The sequence below is a fragment of the Budorcas taxicolor genome, chromosome 15, assembly GCF_023091745.1.
Source record: "Budorcas taxicolor isolate Tak-1 chromosome 15, Takin1.1, whole genome shotgun sequence".
Lineage (NCBI taxonomy): Eukaryota > Metazoa > Chordata > Mammalia > Artiodactyla > Bovidae > Budorcas > Budorcas taxicolor.
The window spans coordinates 13382090-13409713 of record NC_068924.1 but is presented as its reverse complement, the minus strand read 5'-3'; the positions used below and the strand labels follow the sequence as shown (position 1 = coordinate 13409713).

The following is a 27624-nucleotide window of genomic DNA, read 5'->3' as shown; positions in this document are numbered from 1 at the left end:
TATAGCTAAGGATTATTTCCATATAACAGACAAATAAGAATAGAGATGCATGATTAAAAATTTCCATTTCATACTTTTAAAAAAGGTATGCACTCTTCACATGGAAAGTCAGCATCAGTATTCTCACAGCTTTGTAAGTTCTACCTGTTTTGTTTACAACCATAATAGGAATGACATTGGAAAATTAACTGTAGAAAATATTAAATCTCTATGTAAGGACTTAATAAAATGCAATTTTTAATGTATATCATGAAGACCATTCCATGAACCACATTAATAGATGAAGTGAGGTTCAACTGACACTTGAAGAAACAAGGATCTGAAATTCACAGGGAACTAGACCCTACTAGAACGGCACTTTTAAGAATTATAGATACAGAATAGCCAGGGTCCATTTGTTCACTCTGAAACCATTTTACTTTATTCTATTAAGGGAAATTTTAGAAGTGCCATTTAGAAGCAATGAAGATGCCAAAATGTGACTTTAAACTATTTTTGGCAGAATTTGTCTCTCTTGAGATCTTTTGATCCTAATAAATACTTATAGGGGAAGAGTAATGGATAAAAATAAATAAAATACATCTTACTCATTTACCTGTAAACAAAACTGGACAGGAAAAAGAAAGAACATTATGACCTATGCAAATACATATCATGAAATTATTCCTGAATGTGAAGACTGGAAGACTTTGCAGGTCTGAAATATATTTGTAAGGGACACTTTGGAAAAGGGAAAAAAGCACTCCTCTACTTGGAATGGGTAAGCTATAGTCTGATTGTGATGCCAGAGAATTTAGTTGAACATAACACCGAGGCTTCTTCCATGGCCCACTGATTTAGATATTGATGGCAGTAAAAAATGTTAGTGAAGATCATTTAATACTACAAAAGGATAATAAGCAGATCTGGGCAGGAATTCAGCAATAAATACACATAGATGTCAATCTAAATAGATTCTTAAAATACATGGTTTTCTAATAAACTGACAGGACATGAAGAGCTCATTTACTTGATAGTCATCTGATATAAAGGCATTGTTATATAACTTTCAAATACACTTAAATTTAGGCTTGTGTATTCTATGTACAGTAGATAAAAGTTTTATTAGACTGCAGTGTTGTTTCATGGAAATTAAGATGAACATGTTTCACACAAGATATTTTGCCATGAAGCTATACATAAAACATATAAATAGGTCACATGATACACAGAAACAAGACTTGTGATCTTCACATTTACAGGAATTTACAAAATCTTCTCTGAAGGAAATGTGTTAAAATTCAATCAAACTTCTCATCTTGAAAGTAATCCGCAGAACTGAGATATTCTTGAAGTTGATCATATTTCTGTGTATATAATAGAAAAGCTAGTTATTCTACTCAAAGCAGTGAAAATAAACTAGGCCTTTTCAATCTACAGACACAAATAGGAACAAGTTTATCTCATGGCAATCATGAACAAATATCTTTTTATTATAAACAGGGACTCAATTTCAAATAATCATTTCTAATTCATAGAAAGCCTTGGTAAGAGATCAAAATGAACATTATTATTAACTTCATAACTGATAAATTATGTTTTCTATTATCATATTTATAGTAGGAGTATAACAACTTCAATTAACTTATTCAACAAAAATTTGTTAAACACATATCAAATACTTTGCTAATGTGCACACATGCTAAGTTGCTCCAGTCATGTCTGACTCTTTGAGGCCCTATGGACTGTAGTCCTCCAGGCTCCTCCATCCATGGGATTCTCCAGGGAAGAATACTGGAGTGGGTTGCCATGCCCTTTCCATTGCTTTCCCTGCCTCTAAGGAGAACAGAGTTCACCAATGACAACCTATAACAAGGGGCATAAGGAAGTATAGACACTGCTATGAGGGTTCTGAAGAGAGGTTATGGTTAGCTGAGGTGACCAGGAAGAGTGGCATTTGGGCTGTCCTAGGGAAAAAGACTTGGTAGGCGACGGTCTGGTGGAGTGTTTTCTCTAGGAGACAGAAATCCACAAAACAGTGCACGGGGTTTGACTGCAGTCTGAGGTTTTCCAGGGGAACTGAGACAAGACTGAAGCAAAGAGGTAGTCAGAGAATAAAAAGTATGAAATGTTAGGTTATAGAGCTTAGCAATAATGTGACAGGCAACGGAAAGCTGCCAAAGGTGTTAGGGCAGGAAACTGACACAATCTGAGGTGTGTATATATATATATTTTTTAAAAGGGTAAAACATCCAGTCTAGAATGGTTTGGCAGCTAGTTATGAGTCTACTATAATTATTTAGGTAATGAAGGCCTAAATCTGAGTGACAGCAATGAAGATGGGAGAGTAAAGACCAGGGCCGGACAAGAGGAGAGAGGAACTGGGACGGTTTGGAGATTTCAAGGTTGACAGAGTTCAAGTGCTTCCTTCTGCTGGGGAGATGAACTGACCTAACGGTTTCTTAGCTCTCCTTATGAGCTCTGCATCTGCTTCCAATAAAACGAGAGATGGTGTTGATAGCTCTGACGTTTATGGTGATAGGGACTGAAACCTGATGTCCCTATGGACATACTTTTTTCACTTCCTGGTCTTCTGTGTTCACTACCTCATCCCAACAATCCTGTCTTCAAGTTCCTTGGAAATCCCACCATCAAAGGTACTCTCAAAGAAAAATTGTTTGTCAGCATTTGCCAGTGGCATATGACATTCTGTTCTTCACTTCTAATTTAGAACGAGGCATGTATTACTATTATAGTCGTTATATATTTTGATTTTATCATAATTTTATCATTTTCTTTTCTTACACTTGAGTTGCTCCTATCCTTTTAATATCGTTAGGTTAAAATCAGATCTCCTAGTTAAACTGTTAGGAGGAAGAAGAAGAAGAATGAAGTCAGTCTAGTTGGCAGGTCTTTGGGAAGAAATTCTGAGAGAGCCCAAGATAATGGAAGACAAGTGCTTGGAGGAAGAAAAATGCTTGGAGGAAGAACAGGCAGGTAAGGAAAAAAGCAAGGTGTGAAACATAAGCTACAGAGTTTGTATAAGGTGAGAGAAGAGGCTCACATGCTGAGAGCTAAGAGCAGAAAGAGCCATGGATGTACCACTCAAGGAGCACAGAGCCCAGGTTCTAAAGGTTTAGGGTAGCTGTGGCCAAGAAGGCGGCACGCATCACAGGAACACAGGCAGTGCTACTACTCGAAGGCAAACACACTCTGACGGGGAGGTGGAGTGATGTGGAGAAATGTCAGGGTACTGATAAATTCTGCAATTTAATCACAGGACAGAAAGATGCCTATGGGCTTACATTGGCTAATAAACTTCTTTGGTTTTTAGAATATCTTTTGAGAATATCTATTGACAAATATTTTTAAAGTAGGAGGGCTCTCAAAAAGAAAATGAAATTCTTTGGTATTTTATGTGAAAAAATATGCATGTTGTCCTAAATATGCAGCATCCTGAAATACTTTCAATGCCCAATGCTGTGTTATTTTTTTAAGCATAATGTGACACTTGGCTTTCTTAAGAATCTTTTTCTTCTTGTAGGTCCCTTCTGTTGTCACAAACTTTGTTAAGCTTTCTCTAAGGTACATGATTTGGAAATGTACCTTAGAGAAGTACCTTTACTTCTTTCTGTAAGAAGTTTAATGTTCTTTCCAATATATAAAATTATTATATAGTATGTACAATACACAGTAATTTTGCTACACCTAGTACATAATTCTTTTAATTGGTGTCCCAAAAGGTCTTTCAACCCCACTAGAGGGTTGGTAACACTTCAATGCATCAATAAAAGCACTTAAGAATTTCATGTCAAAAAATAAATAAATAAAAATAAAAAAAGAAGCATTTCATGTCACTGAGGAAAACGAAGTTGGGACTTAACTAGATAAGTGATGGCTCTTCCCCACGGCAAATGAAAAAGCACAGAGAAGGATAGGGAGGAAAGAATTGTGAGTGACTGAGAGAAGTGGATGGCATCACTGACTCAATGGACGTGAGTCTGAGTGAACTCCGGGAGTTGGTGATGGACAGGGAGGCCTGGCGTGCTGCGATTCATGGGGTCGCAAAGAGTCGGACACGACTGAGCGACTGAACTAAGCTGAACTGAGAGAAGTGGAAGCAAAGTAAAAGATATAAAGCTGAAGAGAGTAAAATGAAACAAGACGACTGAAGGGTCAAGATGTGGGGAGCAGGCAAGGAGGCCCCCAGCTGGTGGTTTGTGGTGGGTGGTAACTGTCAAAAGGGAAACTGACCTTGATATCCTCCTCCGGCCCAGGACACCCCTGTGGGACATGCCATGTCCTATGAAGTTCCTGTTTTGTCTGTTCTCGTGTTCTTTCGCTTGGCTCATAAGTTTATTCTCTAAGCTCTCTTTTTATTTTCCTCTTTTACAAATTTCCCTGATATAAATAACCCAGGCTTTTTTTGTTTTTTGAAGATTAAATATACTACTGATCTGAGTATCAACTCCTATCTGAGTTGATACCCGAAAACCTCCTGTCTGTTCTCTCTTACACAGTCATGTAACTGGACGTGTTTTAGAAGACTGCGATCATATTAGCATCCTTGCATTCTTTCCATGTACCATAACAATTCTAAAAGCTCTGTGAGCAGACCAGAGCTTATGAGCTGCCAGCAGATCTTCGGGAATCCAGTGCACTCTTCAAAATCCCCACTTTATCCTTGCTATCACATTTAGTGATCAACAGGATATGGGGGAATCAAAATCAGTGCCGTGGCCTGAAACCTCTGCATTCCCCTTGATCTTCAGTTACAGTGCTCACTGCTCAGTCCCATGTCCTCAGGAAGAGGATGTGGGTGTATTAGAACTGGCAGCCGAGGTCCTTTCCTCAGATTGGCACCAGGGGCTTCTTCACTCTCAGGTCACAAGAACTGTTCTAAAGATAGGAAGCAGACAAGCAGAGGTGAGTCCTATACTTTGTCAAAGAAAATAAGGGGACTTAATATATATGTAAGGAAAACCACACATACATAAAAGTGAAAGGACAGAGGTCCTTCATTAAAGGACTATATTACTGCTGATTAAAATGTATCTGATGAGCTAAGTGAACACATAGAACATCAGGGCACCTCTTCAGGGTACAACAATGATGAGCATGACAGGAATGGGTGGAAGAAGAGAAAATACCAAGACAGGGAGAGAGGGAGAGGTTCTCTTTTAAAAGTCACTGTCTTCTATTCTCATAATTCACATCCTTTTGCTGATCAGTAGTAGGCTCCAGAACCTACTGAATGAAATGGTTCTTCTATATTTACCTTACCTTCTTAATCCAGCCACTGTTTTTTGACTGATTGAAAATTCTTTTCACTGTTTCTTTAACCTGTTCATCCTCAACCTCTTCTGTCTTTGCAATGGAGCAACACTCTTGGTACAGCTCGAATTTAAAATGTTTCAGTTTATGGTAAATTCTGGTTCGCTCAGCACAAATTCTGCCAACAGTAAACACCTAAATCAAGAAATAAACATCATCTGGTGTATGAAATGAATATATAGTAGAGGAAGTACAGCCTTTCTGGTGCTCAGATTTTCTTTAAAATAGAATCCATGCATTATTTTTCAAAATTTTTATACAATAATTCCTTTACCTTCTTTTATTTATACAACCAAGTTAACAAAAAACCGAGCAACTGCTATGTTTCAAGTACTGAGTTAAGCACTGGAGATACAGAAATAAAATATGTGCCTCCTATATCAGGGGAATGTACACCGCTGGGAGAAAAAAACAAGTGATTATAAAACAACATGCCAAATGCAATGCACAAGAGGCAATCAAGGTATACAGAGAAGGGACAATTAACACAGTCCAGAAAAAAGCACGGTTCTAAATTAGGTGATGTGTGAACTAAGTCTTTAGAAAACAGTGAGTCAAGTTTGGGAAAGAGGAGAAAGATGGCTTGTAAGGCAAAAAGACAGCCATACCCCAAAGCAAGACAAGCACGCAAGCTAATATACATACAGTTACTGCGGTAAAAATGCCTGAATTATGATAATTTTCTAGCTTATAAACCAGCAATCTCTAATATTTTTGGCACCGGGAACCAGGTTCATGAAAAACAATTTTTTTCTTTTCCCCCACAGACCTGGACAGGGGAATGATTTTGGGATAGAACTTTATTTCTATCATTATTACATCAGCTCCACCTCAGATCATCAGGCATTAGATTCCAGAGGCTGGGAACTCCTGTTACAAACACGTAAACTGAAACAGGCTCTCACACCAATATTAAAAATAGAGCACTTTTAACCAAATATATATTTTTTCCAAAATATTATGCAAAGTAAAAAATAACTTTTTGTTTAGTTATATTTTTATCTTAATTAATGTGGGCTTCAGAGGTTAAAGTGTCTGCCTGCAATGCGGGAGACCCAGGTTCGATCCCTGGATCAGGAAGATCCCCTGGAGGAGGAAATGGAGACCCGCTCCAGTATTCTTGCCTGGAGAATCCCATGGACGGAGGAACCTGGTGGGCTACAGTCCCCTGGGTCACAAAGAGTTGGACACGACTGAGAGACTTCACTTCATTTCAATGTGTGCTAAGTCACTTCAGTTGTTTCTGACTTTTTGTGACCACATGGACTGTAATCCCCTAGGCTCCTGTCCATGGGATTCTCCAGGCAAGAATACTGGAGTGGGCTCCACTGCCTTCTCCAGGGATCTTCCCCACCCAGGGGTGGGACCTGCATCTCTTACCTCTCCTGCACTGGCAGGCGGGTTCTTTACCACCAGTGCCACCCGGGAAGCCCTAATACTGGAGTGGGTTGCTATGTCCTCCTCGAGGGGATCTTCCCGACACAGGGATCGAACCCAGGTCTCCACATTACAGGCAGATTCTTTACTGTCTGAGCCACCAGCGAAGCCCAAGAATACTGGAGTGGGTAGCCTACCCCTTCTCTAGGGGATCTTCCTGACCCAGGAATCAAACTCAGGTCTCCTGCACTGGAGGTGGATTCTTTACCAGCTGAGCCACTTGGGAAGCCCCTTAATTAATGAGTCTGATGTAATTATAAACATTAATATTTTATTACTAGCAAACTGTAAAAATTTTGATTTCTATGTTTATGTGGACTTCTAGGATCTTATGATTAAGAATACTCTTCTTGTGAACTCAACCATCCATTCTCTTTTAGAATGTTTTGAATGTATACTTTGTTATATGCATCTATAGCTAAAATTGGGAAACAGTGTCACTGTACTGACCTCATTAAATGTAACTGTACCTACATTATTTCACTCATTGTAGAAAAAGCATCAGAAAGGACTTCAAACTTTATACCATGACCAATCTTATTCTCATGGAGTAACCTCAGGAAATAGACAAACTTTCTCCTAATTTATGTTATTTGTCTTTCTGTCTACATACATGATGGGTTATGCTTTCGTGAATTCAGTAAGAGTGGTATAGTTACATTATTGACCTATGCAACTTGGATTCTATCTGGCAAAGAACTGTGCTGTTTTTCTGAAATCACACTGTAGGGATCACACAGGCGATGAGTTAAATAAACAATACAAAAGTATATTGGCAAAAATGAATAAAAGTTAAATATGATGGTCAGTAACAGTCAACTTTGATGCATCGTCTTGTGAAGATGGCATTTGGGATATTTTCAAATGTTTCTTAGAATTTCAAAATGCTGATGAAAAGCACATCTATATTTCTGTTTATGATCTGGGAAAATCTGTTTTTCAGATCATCAGAAACAATCAGGTATTACTGCTCATGGCTTGCTTACTATAAGCATTGTTCCCACTGAAACATTATCATCAAACCAGTCATATAAATTACAGTTCACTTGCCAATACCTCCCACTTTAAGTAAAAAGATACTCCAACACTTGCAGTGAACTCTACGGGGAAGTACATTGCTACCATTCAAGTAGATGATGCAGGAAAAATCTCTCATGGCTGCTCTGGATAAAATATGGTAGACGAATAATACAATTTTTTGTTTTTATTACATTGTATTCTGTATTTCCACAAAACAAGAAATTATTTGTATAGAGATTTTGAGTTGGAACAAAAGGAGAGGAGAAGTGTTTAAGATTTTCTATTTTCTTTTCTCAGTATGAAACAAAACTATCTATTGAAAATCCTTTTCATTTCTAATTCCTATCCTCTTGGTGTTTACCTTACACTTAGTTTATCGACCCTGGAAGTTAATAAACCCAAAATTACCTTTAGGATATTCTCATACTATTTTTTTTCCCCCAAATATGAGCACATTTTATATAGAAGAGCCTAAATCATTATTAGTAAGGCTTCATAAAAAGCAGTAAATATACACAGTAAATGTACATAGTTGCTGCATACACTGCAAGTGGACCTCTCCTTTCACCCCTTCCCTGTTTTAGTGTATTGTTACAGCCAATTGTACCTTATGAATTAATGTATATAGTACAACACAGCTTATACTGTAGCATTCTATTTACATGAAGTTCTAAAAACAAGTAAATCAAATCTATACTGCTAGAATAGTGTCCTTACATGTCCATAAATGTATTTAGAGAGTACTTTTAATTAACTAATTGCATTTCTAAACATTAAGGACACTACTTGGGGGAAATTATCTGGTGGCTCTGTGGTTAGGACTCAGTGCTTTCACTGCCAAGGGCCCAAGTTCAGTCTTTGGTTGGGGAACTAGGATCCCACAAGCCACACAGTGTAGCCAAAAGAAAAAGAAAAAAAAAAAAAAAAATAGAGACGCTATTCTAACAAGACAGAGAATATTTTAAAAAATTGTCAGAGAGAAAGAGAAATGGTAACTTCTGTGATGATTATCTCAAAGCAGATAAGTTAAGTGACATGTAAATGATCATTAATCCACTGTGTAGGGTTAGTATAGTTCTGATAAATCTGATAAATCTGAAGATAACCAAGTCATCTCAGTTATCAGTGTGAACTAGGGGCCTGACATAGCCAAAGATCAATCAGAAACAAAGCTAAAAATTGTCATCAAATTTTCCTAAAGCAGAAGATGGTGACGGCAAAGCAATAGAAATAATTTGATCTGTAATTTATTAGACACAACACGTGGAAATGTAAATCAACACTTTAACAATTTAAAGCAAGGAAATACAATGAAACATGCATTATGCACATTTTAAACACGTTTTTAACACTGTGGATAGCTTTCTGAGGTATTTCGTTAGGCCCTCATATACAGAGAAGCAACCAGTTCCTTAAGGAAATTAAAGTATGGAGAAGAAAGAGAAAAGATCTTCAAGGAAGGAGGGATGGGAAGAAGTCTATTGTCTATCTCCAGGTCTCTAGGAACACTGGGCTTCCCTGGTGGCACAGACGTAAAGAATCCGCCTGCAATGCAGGAGACCTGGGTTCGATCTCTGGGTTGGGAAGATCCCCTGGAGGAGGGCATGGCAGCCCACTCCAGCATTCTTGCCTGGAGAATCCCATGGACAGAGGTGCCTGGCGGGCTACAGTCCATGGGGTCGCAAAGAGTCGGACATGACTGAGTGACAAAGCACAGCTAAAAACCTAAGTGCAACAAGCTGAGTTAAGGGATTCTATTCCCTCTCAGCCTGTTCTTTGCATGGATGCATTACACGTGGCTAGGCTTCCGTGGTGGCTCAAATGGTAAAGAATCTGCCTGAGTGCAGGAGAACTAGGTGCAATCCATGGGTCAGGAAGATCCTCTGGAGAAGGGAATGGCTAACCCACTCCAGTATTATTGCCTGGAGGATTCCATGGACAGAGGAGCCATACAGTTCATGGGGTCACAAAGAGTTGGAGTCGGTTGAGCGACTAACACTTTCACTTTTCCCCTTTTTTTATTACACATGGCCATCTGCCTGAAACTTAATGCCTCTTCTCACCGGATCTTAAGTGTCTTGAGGAGTCTGGACAGACTCTGGGCAAAACTGAAAAACTTGTTCGTCCTCCTAACTGCCTTTCAGATCTCACGTCTCTTTCCTCCAGGTGATTTTCTTCTCCTCTAATGCCCTCAGATATCACCACAAGCTGGTGGTCCAGGGCTCTGATCTCAGTACCCTATCCAAGACTGTTGTAGCTAAAACTATAGCCACTCCTCACTATCCTCAGGGGTTGGTTCCAGGACCCTCCCTGATACCAAAATCTGCAGATGCCCAAGTTTTACATCTGGGGTTCTCTATCTGCATAGTAAACCAACCACAGGTGTAAAAATAGTATAGTTAAACCGTGACCAACATAGGTTTGAATTGCATGAACCCATGTAGACATGGATTTTTAAAAATAAATATACAGTTGGTCCTCTGTATCGGTGGATGAGGAATCTACAGAGGGAAGTCTAGAGGAAGCTTTCAACTTGAATATTTTTTGTAAGTGTAATCATTTTACAAAGAGTAAAAAAAATAAATAGAAGTAGTCTGCATCTGCATCTTTTTTTTTTGTCTTCACACTGCACTGTTCTGCTCTTGTTTATCAAATACTTTTCTTCAATATTTCAAATATTTTCTTCTGTTTTGTCTATTCATTCAAAATTAATAGTACCTTAAATATACAGTGATGGTTCTAGGCTCTGAAACACCTCTGATGTAGTCTAAGTTGAAGCACAGTTTTCCTTCGAACCTCATCATTGGGGTGAATCTGGAAGTGTTAGTCACTCATTTGTGTCTGACTGTGTGTGACCCTATGGACTGTAGCCCGCCAGGCTCCTCTGTCCATGGGATTCTCCAGGCCAAGAATACTGGAGTGAGTTGCCATGCCCTCCTCCAGGGGACTGCCCAACCTAGGGATCAAACCCTGGTCTCTGACACTGCAGGCAGACCCTTTACCATCCACAGTGAAGTGAAGTCACTCAGTTGTGTCTGACTCTTTGCAACCCCATGGACTGTAGCCTACAATGCTCCTCCATCCATGTGATTTTCCAGGCAAGAGTACTGGAGTGGGTTGCCATCTTTAATTATTTGTAGATTGTCAATTTGGTAGATGATCTGCTCTAAAATTTCCATTGGGATCAAATTCTCCTTGGGACTCAAAAAGGATGTCTGCTTCCTCTGGCTCAGTTACCTCCTTTTTCATTCTTATCCCCTCTCCTTCACACTCCTCACCCTCTCCTAGTTTGGGTGATGTACACTTAGACAATATGCACTCATTTTAGTACCTGACTGAATCTGGAGTCAATCTGATGTATAATACACATTTTCACATTAAAAAATGGTACACTCTTTCCCCGTGCTCTTTTTCTTCTCCTGGTACTTTCTCCATTTGTGAAAAGAACTTAGGGCTAACCATGCAGGCTTATTTAGTGACAAGTTCTGATTTTTGAGAACTAAAATGAGAGGCGGAAAAAATACCTGTTTATCGTGTGACATGAAATCATCTGTTTCCATGGTCCTGGTGTTATACAGCTTTCCTGATAAATGCACTGAGTATTTACAGTGGCGATGCAAGCCACAAGCCTGGCAGGAACAGTTCTCAGGATTCTTCGGTTGGATACTTACACTAGAATAATTTTCTACTCGCTCCTGAAAATAATTTCAAAATGTAATGAAAGTTTAAAGGATAAGAAAGACAACAACAAAATAAAACATAAGAGCCCAACCAAATTAAAATTAAGAATAGGAATCATAATAATAGAATAAGATGTAAGAGCAAAACACACTGGTATGTCTCACTTTGGTATTGAGCACACAGTAGGTGTTTGACAAGATATATTTAAATTTTAAAAAATGAATTTATAACTTAGGCTGTTAAAAGAGACCAGATTAAGAAAGAAACTAGCTTCATTTCTCTCAAACTTGTAAGTTACTACTAAGGTTTTAATTTACTTATCATCTCTCTTCTTTTCTTCAGATGTTGTAATTAGTTAAAATAGGAAAGAATAAGCAGAAAAAAAATTCCGGATAATATAATTAAAAGATCAATTCATTCAGGTTAATAAAAATCAAGAAAAAAAAAAAAAGATCACATTTAGTCTCCATTGCGTGAACTATATTTTCCACAAAATATCGCAGAAATAATTTAATTCTCCTGTGGTTGCTTACTAAAGTACTATGAAAACAAACAAGTTTGAACTAGGATTGTTAGATTGCCAGTATTGCTATGGCCAGTCTAATAGCTGAGTTAGGAATGAATAAACAGAGAAAATATTTGGCATTCATAAATAAGGTTTATGAAGCTGTGAAATTACTTGTGCTTGAGCAGTTTTGCTTAAGCTCTAGGCCTGTGCTAGGCACTCCTATTCTAATTAGTAGTGTGGATTAGCCTACCACAATATTTGAGCTGCACACAATGAGCATATTAACAGGGTCACTAATCTGCATTCTCTATCAGCCCGACAGTAATTAAGTATCCAGTAGAGTTTCCTTTTTACATTTATAATTCACAGCAACACTGTCTTGTCCTTTTTATTGTTTCTCTTATTTCACGGTACTTCATGACATGAGTCAGTACAGGCTGACATTCAGGGTAAACAGGTGACTACTCATCTTCCCTTCCTGCTTCTCTGGAATTCACAGCACATACTGAGATGAAAGTTCTATCAGCTTGGCTCCCTGAGTGACCACAATTAATAGAGCACCCCTACTGACTCACAGTGAACATACAAGTGAAAAATAAAACTTTGTTTAGTTCAGCTGTTGAGGTTTTTGTTGTTGGTTTACTGTGTCACATTATTTATTTCTTGCAGCATAACCTACTTTGAACAAGATCGTACTGAATTGATTATCTATGTGTCTGAATTTTAAAGCTAATATTATCTTGTAACTTACAGTTATTATTTCAACACTGGGTTATCCAAATTCTGTATAACCTATCATAGTATGGAAAACATATTACAGCAGAATTGATGGGCTTTGAAGTCTGAGAAACCCTAGACCTCAGGTTTGTGCTTGGTTCAAACACTGGTCTGACTAATTACTAGCTGTGTAACCTCAGTTTTTTCTGGGTTACAATTTTCTCATTTTTAAAATAGAGGAACTAGTAGTACCTTTCTTGGGGGGTTACTCTGAAGATCAGATAAAATATTTTACTTTGGATATATATTACTTGGCAAAATTAAATGATCAATATGCTATTTTTATTTCTATTAAAGACAATGATATATATTATACCATATCTTAAGAGCTGTGCCATGTACTTTACCTTAAAAATTAGTAAATATTTCCTTTAAACTAGGTATTTTCTCTATCTGAGGCAGAAACTGGAATTCATGAAAGTTAAAATCACTCAAAGTCAAAAAGAAATATTCGGTGGCCCTAAACTCAAGTGACTGAAAGTTACTGTCGTGTCCGACCCTTTGTGACCCCAAGGACTGGATAGTCCATGGAATTCTTTAGGTCAGAATACTGGAGTGGGTAGCATTTCCCTTCTCCAGGGGATCTTCCCAACCCAGGTCTCCCACATTGCAAGCGGATTCTTTACCAGCTGAGCCACCAGGGAAGCCCCCTAAACTCAATCTATCCTCCGAATTGAAGTCTTCTAACTCTTTTTTTCTTTTGTAATCCATAACTGTCCTTTAAACCTAAACCATCTGTAGCTAATTTATCGTCAAGTAATACAAGGCTGAACAGGCATTGGATGAAGCCAAATCTCCTGACACAAAATGAGGTAGAGTAGCTAATGATTTAGGTGCTAGAAAGACTGAATATGGAACTTGAACTTCTACTATCTTGCCTTTTTCTTCTTGCTAATTATTAAAAGATAAAAAGTTAGAAGTAGGGAGGGAAAAAAGTCTTGTAAATCATATAGGACGGCCTCTACTATTAAGAGATCATAAAATAGAAATCTAGGGGGATAACATGGAATCAATTAGATCTTATAAATTAAAAAGAATCTTCTCCCAAATTGGTAGAATTACAAAATCTTAAGGTGGAGAAGGATGTCAAAGACCGTGTAGGTCAGGGCTTCCCTAATTATATTATGGGAACCAATATCCTACAAGGTAATAATAGGTATTTTACGAAGAAAAGGAGCCTCATAGTAAAACACAAATTTGGAAAGTATTGTATTTTATATTGCCCTCTTGATGATTTACATAATGCTTCTTGAAAAGCCCTCCAGCAGTTAAGTTAAACCTACTGTTTCTCAACCTTCTTTAACAATGGAGCTCTTTTTTACTGCAACAGTTAACAGCCTGTGAGACAATTTCCTCATTTTACCAGATGGGTTAAGCCCTAGAGATGTTTTAGAGTTATCATTTATAACTACTTAATTATTGGATAGATATAACAAGTGGGAATGATTAAAACAATTATAGCCTTAGAAGAGACAAGAAACAAGCTGATTATCTAACAAAGAAAAATGCTAATAATTTAGAAGATTAATTAAAGAAGTGTGACTGGTTATTGAAATTCCAAGAAGACTCTCACTCCTATCCCACCCCACCCTCAACCAGAGATTCAAAAACAAATAAAACTGTATACCTTGTATTGCTCTTTCCAACGACTTCTAGAGACTAAATTCTCTAGACGAGGCTGAACAAAGCGGTTATCCAAATAATGAAGAGAAGTCAACATATCTTGTGCGTACGATTTCTGCCTGGTGCCATCTGTTCAGGGGAACAATAACAACAACAATAAAAACAATCACTTTGCCCTTATAAAATATTTAACTAATGGAATAGTTAAGGATTTCTTCCCATAGCTTTAAGCAGATACTTGGCTGGTTGATTAGAAACATTTTAAATAAATAAAAAACAAACAAACCAACCAGTAAGGTTAAAGGAAATCATTCCATCAGAGTATTAGGGAATGGAAGAAACCACACAGGCCCTCTAATTGTTCCCTGAACACCTCAAACGTATTCTTTCCTGAGGGTCTTTACGCTTGCTGCACTCTCTGCTAGATTCATGCGTTGCTTCCTTCCTCACTTCATTCAGGTTTCTGTTCACAAGGTAACACTTGGGGGACCTTTTTGAGCAATCTAACACAGAAATCTATACTCTTGATCTCCTTATCCTGTTTCATAATTTTTCAAGAACTAATCCCTGCTGCTGCTGCTGCTAAGTCGCTTCAGTCGTGTCCAACTCTGCGCGACCCCATAGATGGCAGCCTACCAGGCTCCCCCGTCCCTGGGATTCTCCAGGCAAGAACAATGGAGTGGGGTGCCATTTCCTTCTCCAATGCATGAAAGTGAAACGTGAAAGAGAAGTCGCTCAGTCGTGTCCAATTCTTAGCGACCCCATGGACTGCAGCCTGCCAGGCTCCTCCGTCCATGGGATTTTCCAGGCAAGAGTACTGGAGTAGGGTGCCATTAGCTGACATCATATCTTTGTTTACTCATTGTCTGTCTCTCCCAGTAGACTTTAAGCAACACAAGGGCAAGATCTGTCTATGTCATATAGTCATTGCCATATTCCTGCAGTTTTTCGCAAATATTGCCTGGCTCTTAGTAGACACTCAATGGATATTTGTTCAATACAGTTTGAATGAAAGCTTGCTTCGGCATGTACGTAGATATTCAGCATTATTTATAGTCTTTATTAAGAGGCAGATTCTGAGCTAGATGCAAGGGGTATGTATATAGCAAGTATGGTTCTTTCCACACTCTTAAAGAAGGAAGGAAGGCAAAAATACAGTTTCAATACATTTGAGAAGTGCATATATATCAGTGCCACCACACTCAGGATAACAGCATAGATAAGGGAATGAAAAATATTACTTAAGTGGGTTACAGATAACTTTCATAGTGGAAATTACTCTACACTTAACTCAGAAAATCTACAGTAAAAAGGGATTATACGCTAATGAGAAACAGCAAGGCACAAAAGCATAAAAAAGCATGTAACTTTTGGTGAAATTAAAAGAGCTTAGAGCTTAGGCTGGGACAATGCATGGGTGTTGAGGTACCCTATTGCTTTATTAATATATGCCCTATATCCTCAAATTCACTGTGAACTCTCAAAGGAGAGGGAAAATATTCCTTTTGTACTTTCACATATTACAAATAATAAACACTAACAAGTGTGTGATGTGAATGGACTTTTGGTGTAGTTGATCCTAGAGTGAACAATTGGAGGGCCTTAAGATTGGGTCTCCTTGGTTTTATTTAATATACACATACACATATAGAACAATGAGATTGTTTAAAAATTGGAAAAAAAGAAACCCTGATTGCTACATTTATATTAACTTACCATATAATGTTCCCAGAAAAGATCCATCTAGAGCATTGATCAGAAGAGCTTTCACAACTCTTTCAAAGTGAGTATAGTGGTCACTAAAAGAATCTGAAATTAATTTAAAATAAATATTAGAATCAGGCAGAAAAAAAAGTTATCTGAATACAATGGGTTCCTTTCTCCAAGGCTAAGAAATTAATGCTATAAAATGAAATTGCTTAATTACTCTAATTTTCTAGCTGGCTCAGTGACTTATCCAGTCACCAAGAAAATCTCCATTTTCCAGATTCACTGACTTCTAACGCAAAGTTTCAAGTTCTTATTTCAAATCATCTTCACTTTCCAAACTTATTTAGGGAAAACTGTTTAGGAAATATTAAGATATTTTGTGGAAAAAATCAAAATCATCCCCTATGCACTCGAATTTAATTATCAACTTGATAATTACAGCAAGGAAGAAAACCTCTAAAGGTAGATTGCTCAGTATGTGAATGAACTCCTCTCTTATTCCTTATCTCTAAAACATGTTACATATGAAACTGTACAGGTAATTGCTACCCTAGCCAGAACCACAATGGCTATAAAAACTCAATATCCTTTCTGATGCCACAGATTTAGGATTTTCCATATCAATTAAGAAAAGTTATGTCTTCTCTATTTTGTGCCAAATGCAAAAGCCTACTTTCCCACTAACTCAGTTTGGTCCATGGAATCATCCCTTGTGGAGGGTCAGGCAAAATGGTAAGAGAAGGTTCCTACTGTTTCCCATTTCTCTTGGGTCAAGGCTTACTATGGCTGTGGAAGTGTTCTCTGTCAAACAACCTCTTCCTTGATCCGAACTGTCATCAAAGAACACCTGTCCCTGCTCTGGGCATTGTGAAGACATTAACAACTACCTGAGTGTTTCCAGACAAGCAGAACATGCTCAACAAGGGATTAGAGCAAATAAAACTGATCAATAGTATTAACATCCATGAGTGATTCTGACTTTGATTTCAGTTGAAATAAAACAAAAATGAAATTAAACATGAATCTTTTAATTTAGTTACTAAAAGGGTTGTATAAATCTTATTTTAGACTCCAGGGAAACTTTTAGTATGTCACCATCTTTAAGAAAACACCTTATTGAGGTGCTAGAGTGGCCAAAATAAAGCAGTAATAAAACTACTGAACAATAGCATATATTTGCACTGGGGACCTCAGGCTTTAAAGGCCTAATTTTAATTTAAAATAAAAAAAAAAACTAATAATAGCCATTTATGACTACAGTTGGAAAATGAAATAGCAGCTTAACAGAATTCAATTTTGACTAGACTTTCATCCACCTTTGGATATAAAAGTATATTGTTGGTACATGCTTGATTTATGAGTGTTAAAATGAATTTAAACTCTGTCTAGCACTTCCCAAACTGAATTAGTTGAAAACTGTTCTGGAAATAGTAACTGTTGTGTTGAGAAAAAAAAATCAAATGGACCCTCCTTCACATGCATTTAACTATCAAAAAACTGAAATAGAATTTAAAATTTTTATTCCACTGAATTTACCAGTCTTAAATATGCTAATGCCCAGTGTTACTCACCTGTTATAGAGTTTGAATAACTGATGCTCTGTTTCAAAGATAGTGCTAATAGTGTTTAAGATTGGGAGTGAAACAAAAGGGCAGAGAATCAGAATCATCTGAAGAGTTCTTCTCCTAAACACAGCACGCATTTCCTACTAATATGTGTCAGAATCTCCTTCACAAGGGTCAGCAAGAGGGCCTTGATTTCATTGTGCTTGAATGGATGGGTAGGTGGTGTTGGAATTATGCTCCTGGCATAATTTTTTCTCAAGTTGAAATAAAAGTATTACTGAGCAGGTAAAGGCCAGGCAACATTTTATGCACTTGCATACATTGCTTTATTTCTGACAACAAACCTACAAAGTACTATCAATATTCCCAGTTTATTTCTCATTGAGGAAACAGATACAGAGAAGATGAAAAACTTTCCAAAGATGACAGAACCAGTAAATACTGGCACCAAGGCTGGGACAACCGGACTCTAGATTTCATGTTACAATCCCCTACAAAGATGTTGTTTTGCACGGTAGTTAGATTTGATCCTTTCATACTTCAGAACATGTAATTTTAGAGTTGGATGGGGAAACTGAAGAAAATTCAAATCCTTTATTTTAGGATTAATCCTTTATCTCAGGACACTCATGATGATGAAATAACTTAACCAAGCTTACACAACTAGATAGAAGCAGAGTCAAATCCTGACTCCTCCAGAGCTTTTCTCAGCATTTTAATCCCTATATTGGATGGGCTTCTATAGGACACCCCAGAAATACTATTTAAAACTTTCCTCCTTGATTATAAAAAAAATTCAAAAGGATGCAGGAGAAAACCAACAATATTCATGTTTAGGCGTCTTTATTTTTACAAGGTAATCAACTCCCCCATATTCAATCATCAGACAGTTTAATCATTCTGTCGATTTTCTGTGCATCCTTTATCATGCATTTCACATATATGCTAAGATTTTGTTTAGCATCTGACCTTCCCACTACTGATCTGGTTTTCTCACGTTAGTACTACATTCCTTTACTTACTGAAATTTTATAATTTTTTATAAAAATCTGGTGGGGGCAAGTCCTTCTACTTCATTTTGTGCTTTGAAAATGTTATTTATTCTCATACACTTGTTCTCCCAAGCAAACTTTAAGGCTGTGTTCACAAAGCTGAATGAAGAATGTAAGAAGATATAACTTCTTGTACAATTTATTATTAATACCTCCCATAAACATTCTTATCTCTTTTACTCACATTTCCTTTTCTATTCCACAGTAAACTTTATTCCTGTACATTTAAAGCTATGCTTTTCTTCTTAAGATTAGGCCTAGTAACTATTTTGTTCACTAGTGTAAATGGAATTTTCCCACATTCTATCTTCTAAATAATTATTGACAGTATATAAGAAAACTATTGAGTTTTACACATTTATTGTGCATTAGTCATTCTCGAGACCTTTTTCTAAGGAGCATGGGATTCCTGGAAAATTGCAGAGTTGGAGAGAGAGATACTGATTGCAAATTCCTGGGCACTGAATGCTTTCTTCCTTAACCCTGAGGAGGATGTGGTCTTGCTAGTGCTAAGTTTATTTCTAGAACCAAGAGAGGTTTATAAGTATTCTGTTCGGTAGAGGCACATGGATTGTTGGTGTACTTTCATGTCAAATGGAGATGAGTCCAGTGTAAAAGGGCAGGTGCAGAGCAATAAAAGGAACCCTTTCTCTATTCTAACAAGTGTCCCTCTATTTAGAGAAAAAAGAACTTAGGAAAAATATGGAAATAGATGCTGTATCTACTCCTGCTCTCAATATATCCACATCCTTTCTCTTAACTTTTGTATCTTTGGTTAAGTAAGTCAGAAACTGATGGCTTGTATATACAGTCATATTATGTTCAGTAATAAATGTCTTTTCCTTTCCCGTAGTTTTATTTCTTGTTTTACTTTTGTGTCTGTTGCATTGTTGCAAACATCTACAACAAAGTAGGAAATGTTATTGTCTTGTTCTTTATTTTAAAGAGAATATCTTTGGCGCTTCATTACAATGTTGGATTTTTGGCTAAAATATTCTTTGTTATGTACAGGACATATATTCATACTACTATTTTTAAGACTTAAAAATTTAGGTGTGGGCATTGAATTTTATCAAGTACTTTTTAAGAATCTATTGAATTATTTTCTTTTGATATATGTGACACATTAATATGGCACCTAATATTATGCCATTTTTGTAGCTCTAACGGTTAGATAACTTTTTTTTTACTCTTGTAGATATTCCTTCATATGCCTATTTGAAATATTTCCTTCATATGCCTATTTGAAAATCTTTTTCATCAGCTTAGGATGTGAGCCTCTTCAATCTGCCACAAACAGGTGCATCTGGCAACTCAAGTTATATTTTCTTCTGTCATACCTTTGAATTCACATCTGCATGTCTTTATATCCAAAAACAAGGTGAGCCTTTCAGTACACTCAAATTTCCTTTTACATATCTCACTAAGGTTATATAATTTTCTTTCTTTAGATTTCCATGTGTTATGTATTTTCCCAGCTAATAATTTGTGAAATAGTGTCTTTATTTCTATTCCTTTATGTTATCTTCTCTGCAGAAATGTTTTTTTCTCTTTACGCTAGAAACTTCTTGGGTTTAACCTACATATTATTGATGAGATTCCTAAACTGCTAACTCGGCTCTCTGAAAGTGAAAGTGAAGTCGCTCAGTCGTGTCCGACTCTTTGGTGACCCCATGGACTGTAGCCTATCAGGTTCCTCCGTCCATGGGATTTTCCAGATAAGAGTGCTGGATTGCCATTTCCTTCTCCAGGGGATCTTCCCAACCCAGGAATCAAACCCGGGTCTCCCGCATTGCAGGCAGACGCTTTACCGTCTGAGCCACCAGGGAAGCTCATTGCTTCCAATATATACTTCATTTCTGATTTTATATTTTCATTTTCTGGCAGCTTATCTTTAACTACTTCCCTTTCACCTCAAATTGTTCTCTCCTTATGATTTCCTGTTTCTTTTTCTGAAGACTGCAAGGCAAATGCTTTGTACAATTTTCTTACGTTTCCTTTAATGAAACATTTTTTCATAAGCATTTTCTTCGCTTCGGTCTTCAGGGTAACATCACCTTTCCTTTGTGCCATGATTTTACAGGTACTTTTTATTTATCTTAGAACAAGAGGAGAAATTCTCCAGAGGAGAGGATTTAATATTTAACATAAATGGTTGTGAGACTGTTCTTAGTCCTACGCAGTGTACTGATAGAATGATTCTGCTTGATTGCTAGGTGGAGACCAAGTTAATGTTCACTCACTCTAACTTCCAGTAATCTAGCAAGTATTTTTCTACCAAGGCACTAGTAGGCTGAGATATACTCTGATAACCTACTACTTTGTTCTCTGTCACTGTGAACCTATGATAGAATACTGTGAGAATAATGTAATTTTAATATCTACAAATCAGAAGATGTTCCCCTCTCTCTATGTGTATAAGATTACCATGTGAACCATATAGATCTGAATTCATTGAGCCACTGCTAGTCCATCCCTCTACTTCCTTCGGTATCTTTTCTGGGAGTTGTAGTCTCAGAATAAATATGAATAAATAATAATAGGGGTTAATAAGAGGAAAATACTCTGATTATCTTTTTAAGTCCTTCAACCATACAGTAGGAAGGAAACTATTCTAAAGTGTTACAGGTGAAAATACCTCTCAGAGCCAAATAGCAGAGAGCAAGGAAGTGAGAAAACGTCGTCCTATAGTATAACTGTTCTCTTCAAGAAGGTAAAATTGCATATGTCACTGATTGTTTCAACTGAGAACTGAATTTGGAGTTACGAAATGTCTCTCCCAAATTCTGATCAGACATTGAATATGAGTAGTTATCAGTGTTCCTATAGAGGTTGAGGCAGAGGGTAGAATGAATCTGGGAATACCAACCTAACTCAGGTCAGAGAACTGTGTTCATTATTCATCCTACAGAATATTGCTTTAATGAGAAAATATATTTTGATTTTCTAATGTAGGTATTAATTTACAGCAACTTTTAGAACATAATGCCTTGGCATATAAAAACTATATATACTATATTCATAAACGGCAGTCACTAATAAGTATTAAAAACATTAACCAAGTCATAAATCATCATCTTCAAATATGTAGCTTGTTTTTCCTCTGATGTTTTTTTTTCCCCTCTAATGTTTTAATAAATCTGGTAATACCTAACATTTTTCTGTCTTCAGGAACCTTCAGTTGATATGTTTATTTTAATCATCCATCCATCCAACTAGTAAGTTCCTATAATGTGTGGGCAGGTCTAATGTGTATTAGGATTACAAAGAGAAGAGAAGAGAAGTTGATTAACCACCTAGGTTATTTTTTGAAAGTGGGGATGGCCATTTGGATTTCTTTATTGAGTTTTACTTTTTCACATACCATAAAATTCACTCTTTTTGGTGCACAGTTCTATGACCAAAACACAAAGCTGTGTAACCACCATGACAATCAAAAACAGAAGTTATATCACCACCCCAAAACTTCCTTATGCTCCCTCTTAATCATTTAGATTTGTACATATTGAGTCTGAGGTGTCTGAAAGACACCGTGATGAAAATGTTCAGTAAGAAGATTAAAAAATTGGGCCTTACACTACGAAGTCTGTGCTGGAAATAAAAGCTTGGGAACCTCCCCAGAGATTAGGCTGAAGTTACGGGGCAGAGACTGCCTAAAGCACAAGTAAAATGAAGGCAGTGTGAGGATGGAACCTTTAGAAACATCAATATTTACATGGCAAATGGAAAAACGGGAATGCACTATTACAAAGGGGAGACAAGAAGCTAAAAAAAAAAAAAAAACAAACCTGTGAAAATGAGAACTGTCAATGGCTAGTGGCAAAACACACAGCAATATCAGGCTAACAAGGACCAAAGAGCATTTTGGCAACTTAAAAGTTGTCACTAATTTTAGTAAGAACAATTTCACTGGATTGATGGGTATAACAGTCTAAGTACAGTGCTTTGCAGTTATTGGGAAATTCTGAACAAAAGATAAGTTTAGAATAGCAGCTAAGAGAAGAGCATGACAACTCAAGGGAGGAAAGGCATTAATATGGTTGCAGGTTGAGAAAAGGGAGATTGTGAGGACAGAGTCAGAAGGAAAAGCTGCAATTAAGAACACAAAAGATAAAATGTATTGCATAAAAATGAGGTACATCTCCTTCTCAGGTGGATATGCTCAGTGTTAAAAACAAGCACAGGGCTCCTTGATATTTACCCACATGAACTGAAAACTTACGTCCATAGATAAATTTTCACACAAATATTTATAGCAGCTTTATTCATAACTGGCAAAACTTGGAAGCAACGAAAACATCCCTCAACAGGTGAACAGGTAAACAAACTGTGGTACATCCATACAATGGAATATTATTCAGTGATAAAAGGAAATGAGCTATCATGCACATTAAGACATGGAGGAAATTTAAATGCATTGTTAAGTGAAATATGCCAATCTGAAAAGGATACATGCTGTATGATTCCCATGATAAAAACATTTTGGCAAAAGCAAAACTATGGAGACATTAAAAAGGTCAGTGGTTGCTAGGGGTTCAGGGGTGGGAGGGAGGGATGACTAGGTGGAGAACAGGATAATTTCAGGAGTGAAACTGTTCTGATATTGTAATGGTGGATACCTGTTGAATCATTATACATTTCTAAAACCCACAGAATGTACAACACAAAGAGTGAACCTAGATGCAAACTATGAACTACAGTTAATAATGTATCAATTATCAATACTGGCTCATCAACTACACCAGATACATCAAGATTATGCAAGATGTTAATAACAGGGCAACTGTGTGTCATGGGTTATCTAGAAACTCCCTGTACTTTCCACTCAACTTTCCAGTAAATCTAAAACTTCCCTTAAAAAACCAAAGGTAAGCATAAAAGCATAGGATAGAGAAGAGAGTTAAGATACTTTCCATGTGCTGGACTTTTATTTGGAGTGGCTATGAGTGGGTGGTGGTTGTTTAGTCACTAAGTCATGTCTGACTCTTTTGGAACCCCCATGGACTGTAGCCCGTCAGGTTCCTCTGTCCATGGGATTACCTAGGCAAGAATACTGGAGTGGGTTGCCATTCCCTTCTCCAGAGGATCTTCCAAACCCAGGGATCGAACCTGCATCTCCTGCATTGCAGGTGGGTTCTTCACCACTGAGCCACCAGGGAAGCCCCTAGGGGTAGGTATCTTTCCGTAAATGTTCTATCACATCCTAGATACTAATATCCAGAATGATGGGACACCTCCTGACTTTCTCTGAGATTCAAATGTCCTGATGGCATGTGAACCAGTACTTACTGATATAAGGAAAACAGTCATTAATTTTCAACATACAGATGCCTATGCCTATCACTGGCATCTCTGTAACTGATTTCTTGATTTTCTTGAAATTTAAATCATACCTCAATCTACTATTTTATTTAAATCACAGTATCTAAACTGAATCATATTACACTTAACTTTAGTAAACATGCCTTTTAAATGCCTTTTGGAAATACGCATTCTTGAAGGGGAAAAAAAAAGTTTTCATCCAACATCCTGTTTATACCACAGATGTAAAATATCATAAAAACAGTCTTTAAATTTATGTACAATTATAGGAATCAGAACAATAATATACACATTTAAAGACATCTTAATATTTTAGGGTCCTATTGTTTATTATATGTAAATATAAATGATTCTAATTTCCTGACTGGTTTCACTATGTAACAGTACAAAAGTCCAGATAACACCAGTGGTTCTCAAAGTGTGGTCTAGAGACCCCTGTAAGTCTCCAAGTCCATTTAAGGGGATTGGTGAAGTCAAAGCTATAATATTAAGATAATTATCTGTTGTTTTTGCCATTTTGCCATCGTCACTGATGGTGCAAAAGTAACTACGGATAAGGCAGCTGGCCCCTTAACATGAATCACGGCTGTGGAATCAAGCTATTAGTAATCACTATAGTCATCATTGCTATGCATTCAGTAAAAAAGCTACTTTCATTTAAAAATGTCCTTGATGAAACAGTAAAAATTACCACTTCTATTAAGTCATGAATCTGAGTATATGTCTTTTAAAACTAAGTTGTGAGCCTCATTTTTCAAGTATATTTGAAATACCAAGTTTACCTGAAAGAACTGTTGACCAACTATGGTTATTCAGGCATCTGCCAAATATTTGATCAAAATGAACAAAGAAAATCTGTCATTTCAAGAACTCACAGTGTTTGTTACCGAAGATAAAAACTGGTATTTGAGCAGAAATCAGAATTTTGAAAAACCTGTATTTGCTACTATGAGCCTGACAATTGAATTTCCCAATACCTAAAGAATTTTTTGATGATACTGGTGGTGATATTAATGAATGTGATTTTTAAAATATTATACAGTGAAACGTATCAAAATATGGAAGATTCACTCATAGCTCAGTAGGTAAAGAAGGGCTGACTCCTTGGTTGGGAAGATCCCCTGGAGAAGGAAACGGCAACCCACTCCAGTATTGTTGCCTGGAGAATCCCATGGACAGAGGAGCCTGGTGGGCTACAGTCCATGGGGTCGCAAGAGTCAGACACGACTGAGTGACTAAAGAGAGAGAGATATAACCAGTATATAGATTTCCCTGGTGTCTCAGATGGTAAAGCATCTGCTTATAATGCAGGAGACCCAGGTTCAATCTCTGCGTCGGGAAGATCCTCTGGAGAAGGAAATCGCAACCCACTCTAGTACTCTTGTCTGGAAAATCCCATGGACGGAGAAGCCTGGCGAGCTACAGACCATGTAGCTCTTTGTCCGAGTCACAAACAGTTGGACAGGACTGAGCGACTTCACTTTCACATAACCAGCGAACCAATATTTTCCAAACCAATGCATGATGTTACAAAATCATAAATAAGTAAAAGATCCATTCAAATTGAAAGACATCAATGGACTGAAATGTCAGTACTAAAAGTTCATTTATATGCTTTCAGACTTCAAACTGCAACTAATCTTCTTAAAGAAACCTGTTGAATTTTGGTGCAGTGTCAGTGAGACTATCCACAATTATTTTGAAAATGCTTTAGAAACAACCCTCCTTTTTCCAGCTATCTACTTCTACGAAACAAAACTGCTTTCATCTTATTTAATGTCAATACAGACTGAATGCAAAAGCAGATTCAAGAATCCAGCTGCCTTGTACTAGGCTAGATATTAAATATAAATGTAAAACAATGCCATTCTTCTCATTTTTTGGGAAAAGTTATTTTTTCAACACGTAATGAGCTTATCACAGAATTTTAAGTCATTTAATTAATAAATATATTTTAAATTTCTCTTTTGTATTTCTACAATGGTAAATGTTGATAGATATAACTCACAGAAACAAAAGCTCTTTAGGGTTCTCTAGTATTTTTAAGAGTTTAAAGGGTTCTCACAAACCACTAGAATAAAGTATTATTATACAGACAAAGTTACCTGAAAATGAAACCATAGTTCCTAATCAAAGATTTAGAATATGATAGTGAAAAGCTGATTCAATACTTGACATAATAATTAGAATAACTGATAAAACATCTGATATTTAACTTACAAAGAGAATTCTGTTCTATTGATTTCCGTTGTGATGTAGTCAATTGTTCTCCTCGTTGGCTTTTATTCTCTTCATCACCCTCCTCATCTTGTACTACAAAGCCATCAATAATATAATGATCTCCATCTTCACCAAATTCATAATCACTGTCTTCTTCCTCTTCCTCCTCAACATCATTTTCATCACTGCTGGGGGAGGATTTCTTTTCAGAGTCCTAGTTAAATTAAAACATATCTTTTAATAAAGTGTACCTTTAAAACTGTCATTAGGGATATGAAATTAAAAGATCAAATGTGAAACAAACAATCATCGGTAGAAAATAATTTCATATCTTAAGGTTGAAAAAAGTCTTGTCATGTTAGATGCTGAACTTTTGAAATTAGGAAAAAGATAACATACCCTAGTAAGTGATAAAATGTTTAAAATGGACATTAAGGTTATGAGTAGAAATAAAAAATGGGAAAAGTCAGACAAAACAAAATCTTAATTTTTAAAAAGAGTGAAGGAATGAGGCTCATAATAAAATATTATTAGATGCAATACTGCAATCAAACATGCCCAAGGATACTTCACTAAAAAATAAATTCTAGAATTATTGCAAAAGAGAACAGACTCAGCACTTGATTTTTATAGAAGTTAAATAATTTAAATAAAAATTTAAAAACAGTAAGAAAACCAATAAAATAGAACACACCTCAAAATCTCTACTACTATTACGTCTCTGACGAGATCTCTGTTTTGAGAGTTCTTTCAGTCTCTGCAGCTGTTCTCGCTTTCTTGTAGCTGAAGTTTTTTCAGGAATGTTTTGCTCCATCTCCACTGAGGAACATTCATCTTCGACCACTCTGCGTGGATGTTTAACACCCACTTTCCCAGCTAGGATATCACTGTCATCACTCTCATCACTGTCGCACATCACAGAGGAGATCCTTTTTCTCTTCCCTCGCTTGATGGGTTCTTCTTCTAAATCCTCCTCTGTTATTTGTCCAGTGTGTTTGTTGAGATCACCCTCCTCTTGACCTGAACCCTTTTCATGATCTGCTAAGTCAATACTTCCATGTTTAGTTTTGTTCTTTTCTTCTTCATATGTTGAACTATTGTCAGTGTTAATGAGGTGCTTACTACTGGTTCCTTCACCTTCAACATTAATTAATTTAAGCTCTCTTTCATTTTCTGGCTTCTTAATGTGATCAGACCCCTCGCTACTGTCAGGATCTTCGTCACTGTCAACACTTTCAATACTGTCAACACTTTCATCACTCTCAAGCTCGTCATCACTCTCACATAACTGCGAGATACTACTTCTTTTAGTCCGCCTCCAATCGACTCGAGATTTCTGTTCATGCCCTTGAGTTTTAGAATTTTTCCTTGTTTCATATCTTCTAACATGTACCAT

At 36.9% G+C, this 27624-nt stretch overlaps 1 protein-coding gene across 1 annotated transcript; it reads right to left on the bottom strand.

The window, feature by feature from the left end:
- Positions 1–1198: 1198 nt before the first annotated feature.
- On the bottom strand, positions 1199–27624 carry CCDC82 (coiled-coil domain containing 82). Its single transcript, XM_052653185.1, has 7 exons — positions 26923–27624; positions 26229–26442; positions 16076–16168; positions 14364–14488; positions 11295–11465; positions 5263–5448; positions 1199–1346 (listed from the first exon to the last, which is right to left on the bottom strand). The coding sequence occupies exons 1-7, from the start codon at positions 27622–27624 to the stop codon at positions 1281–1283; spliced, it is 1557 nt and encodes a 518-aa protein (XP_052509145.1). The 3' UTR covers positions 1199–1280.

Excerpts from the sequence above, each read along its gene's own strand:
- CCDC82 (XM_052653185.1), bottom strand. The coding sequence starts at position 27,624 with ATGGTACATGTTAGAAGATATGAAACAAGGAAAAATTCTAAAACTCAA. Across the intron at positions 5,449-11,294 it reads TCATGTCACACGATAAACAG|GTGTTTACTGTTGGCAGAAT; the intron begins GTATTTTTTCCG and ends TTCTTGATTTAG. Across the intron at positions 1,347-5,262 it reads ACAGTGGCTGGATTAAGAAG|AAATATGATCAACTTCAAGA; the intron begins GTAAGGTAAATA and ends TTATATACACAG.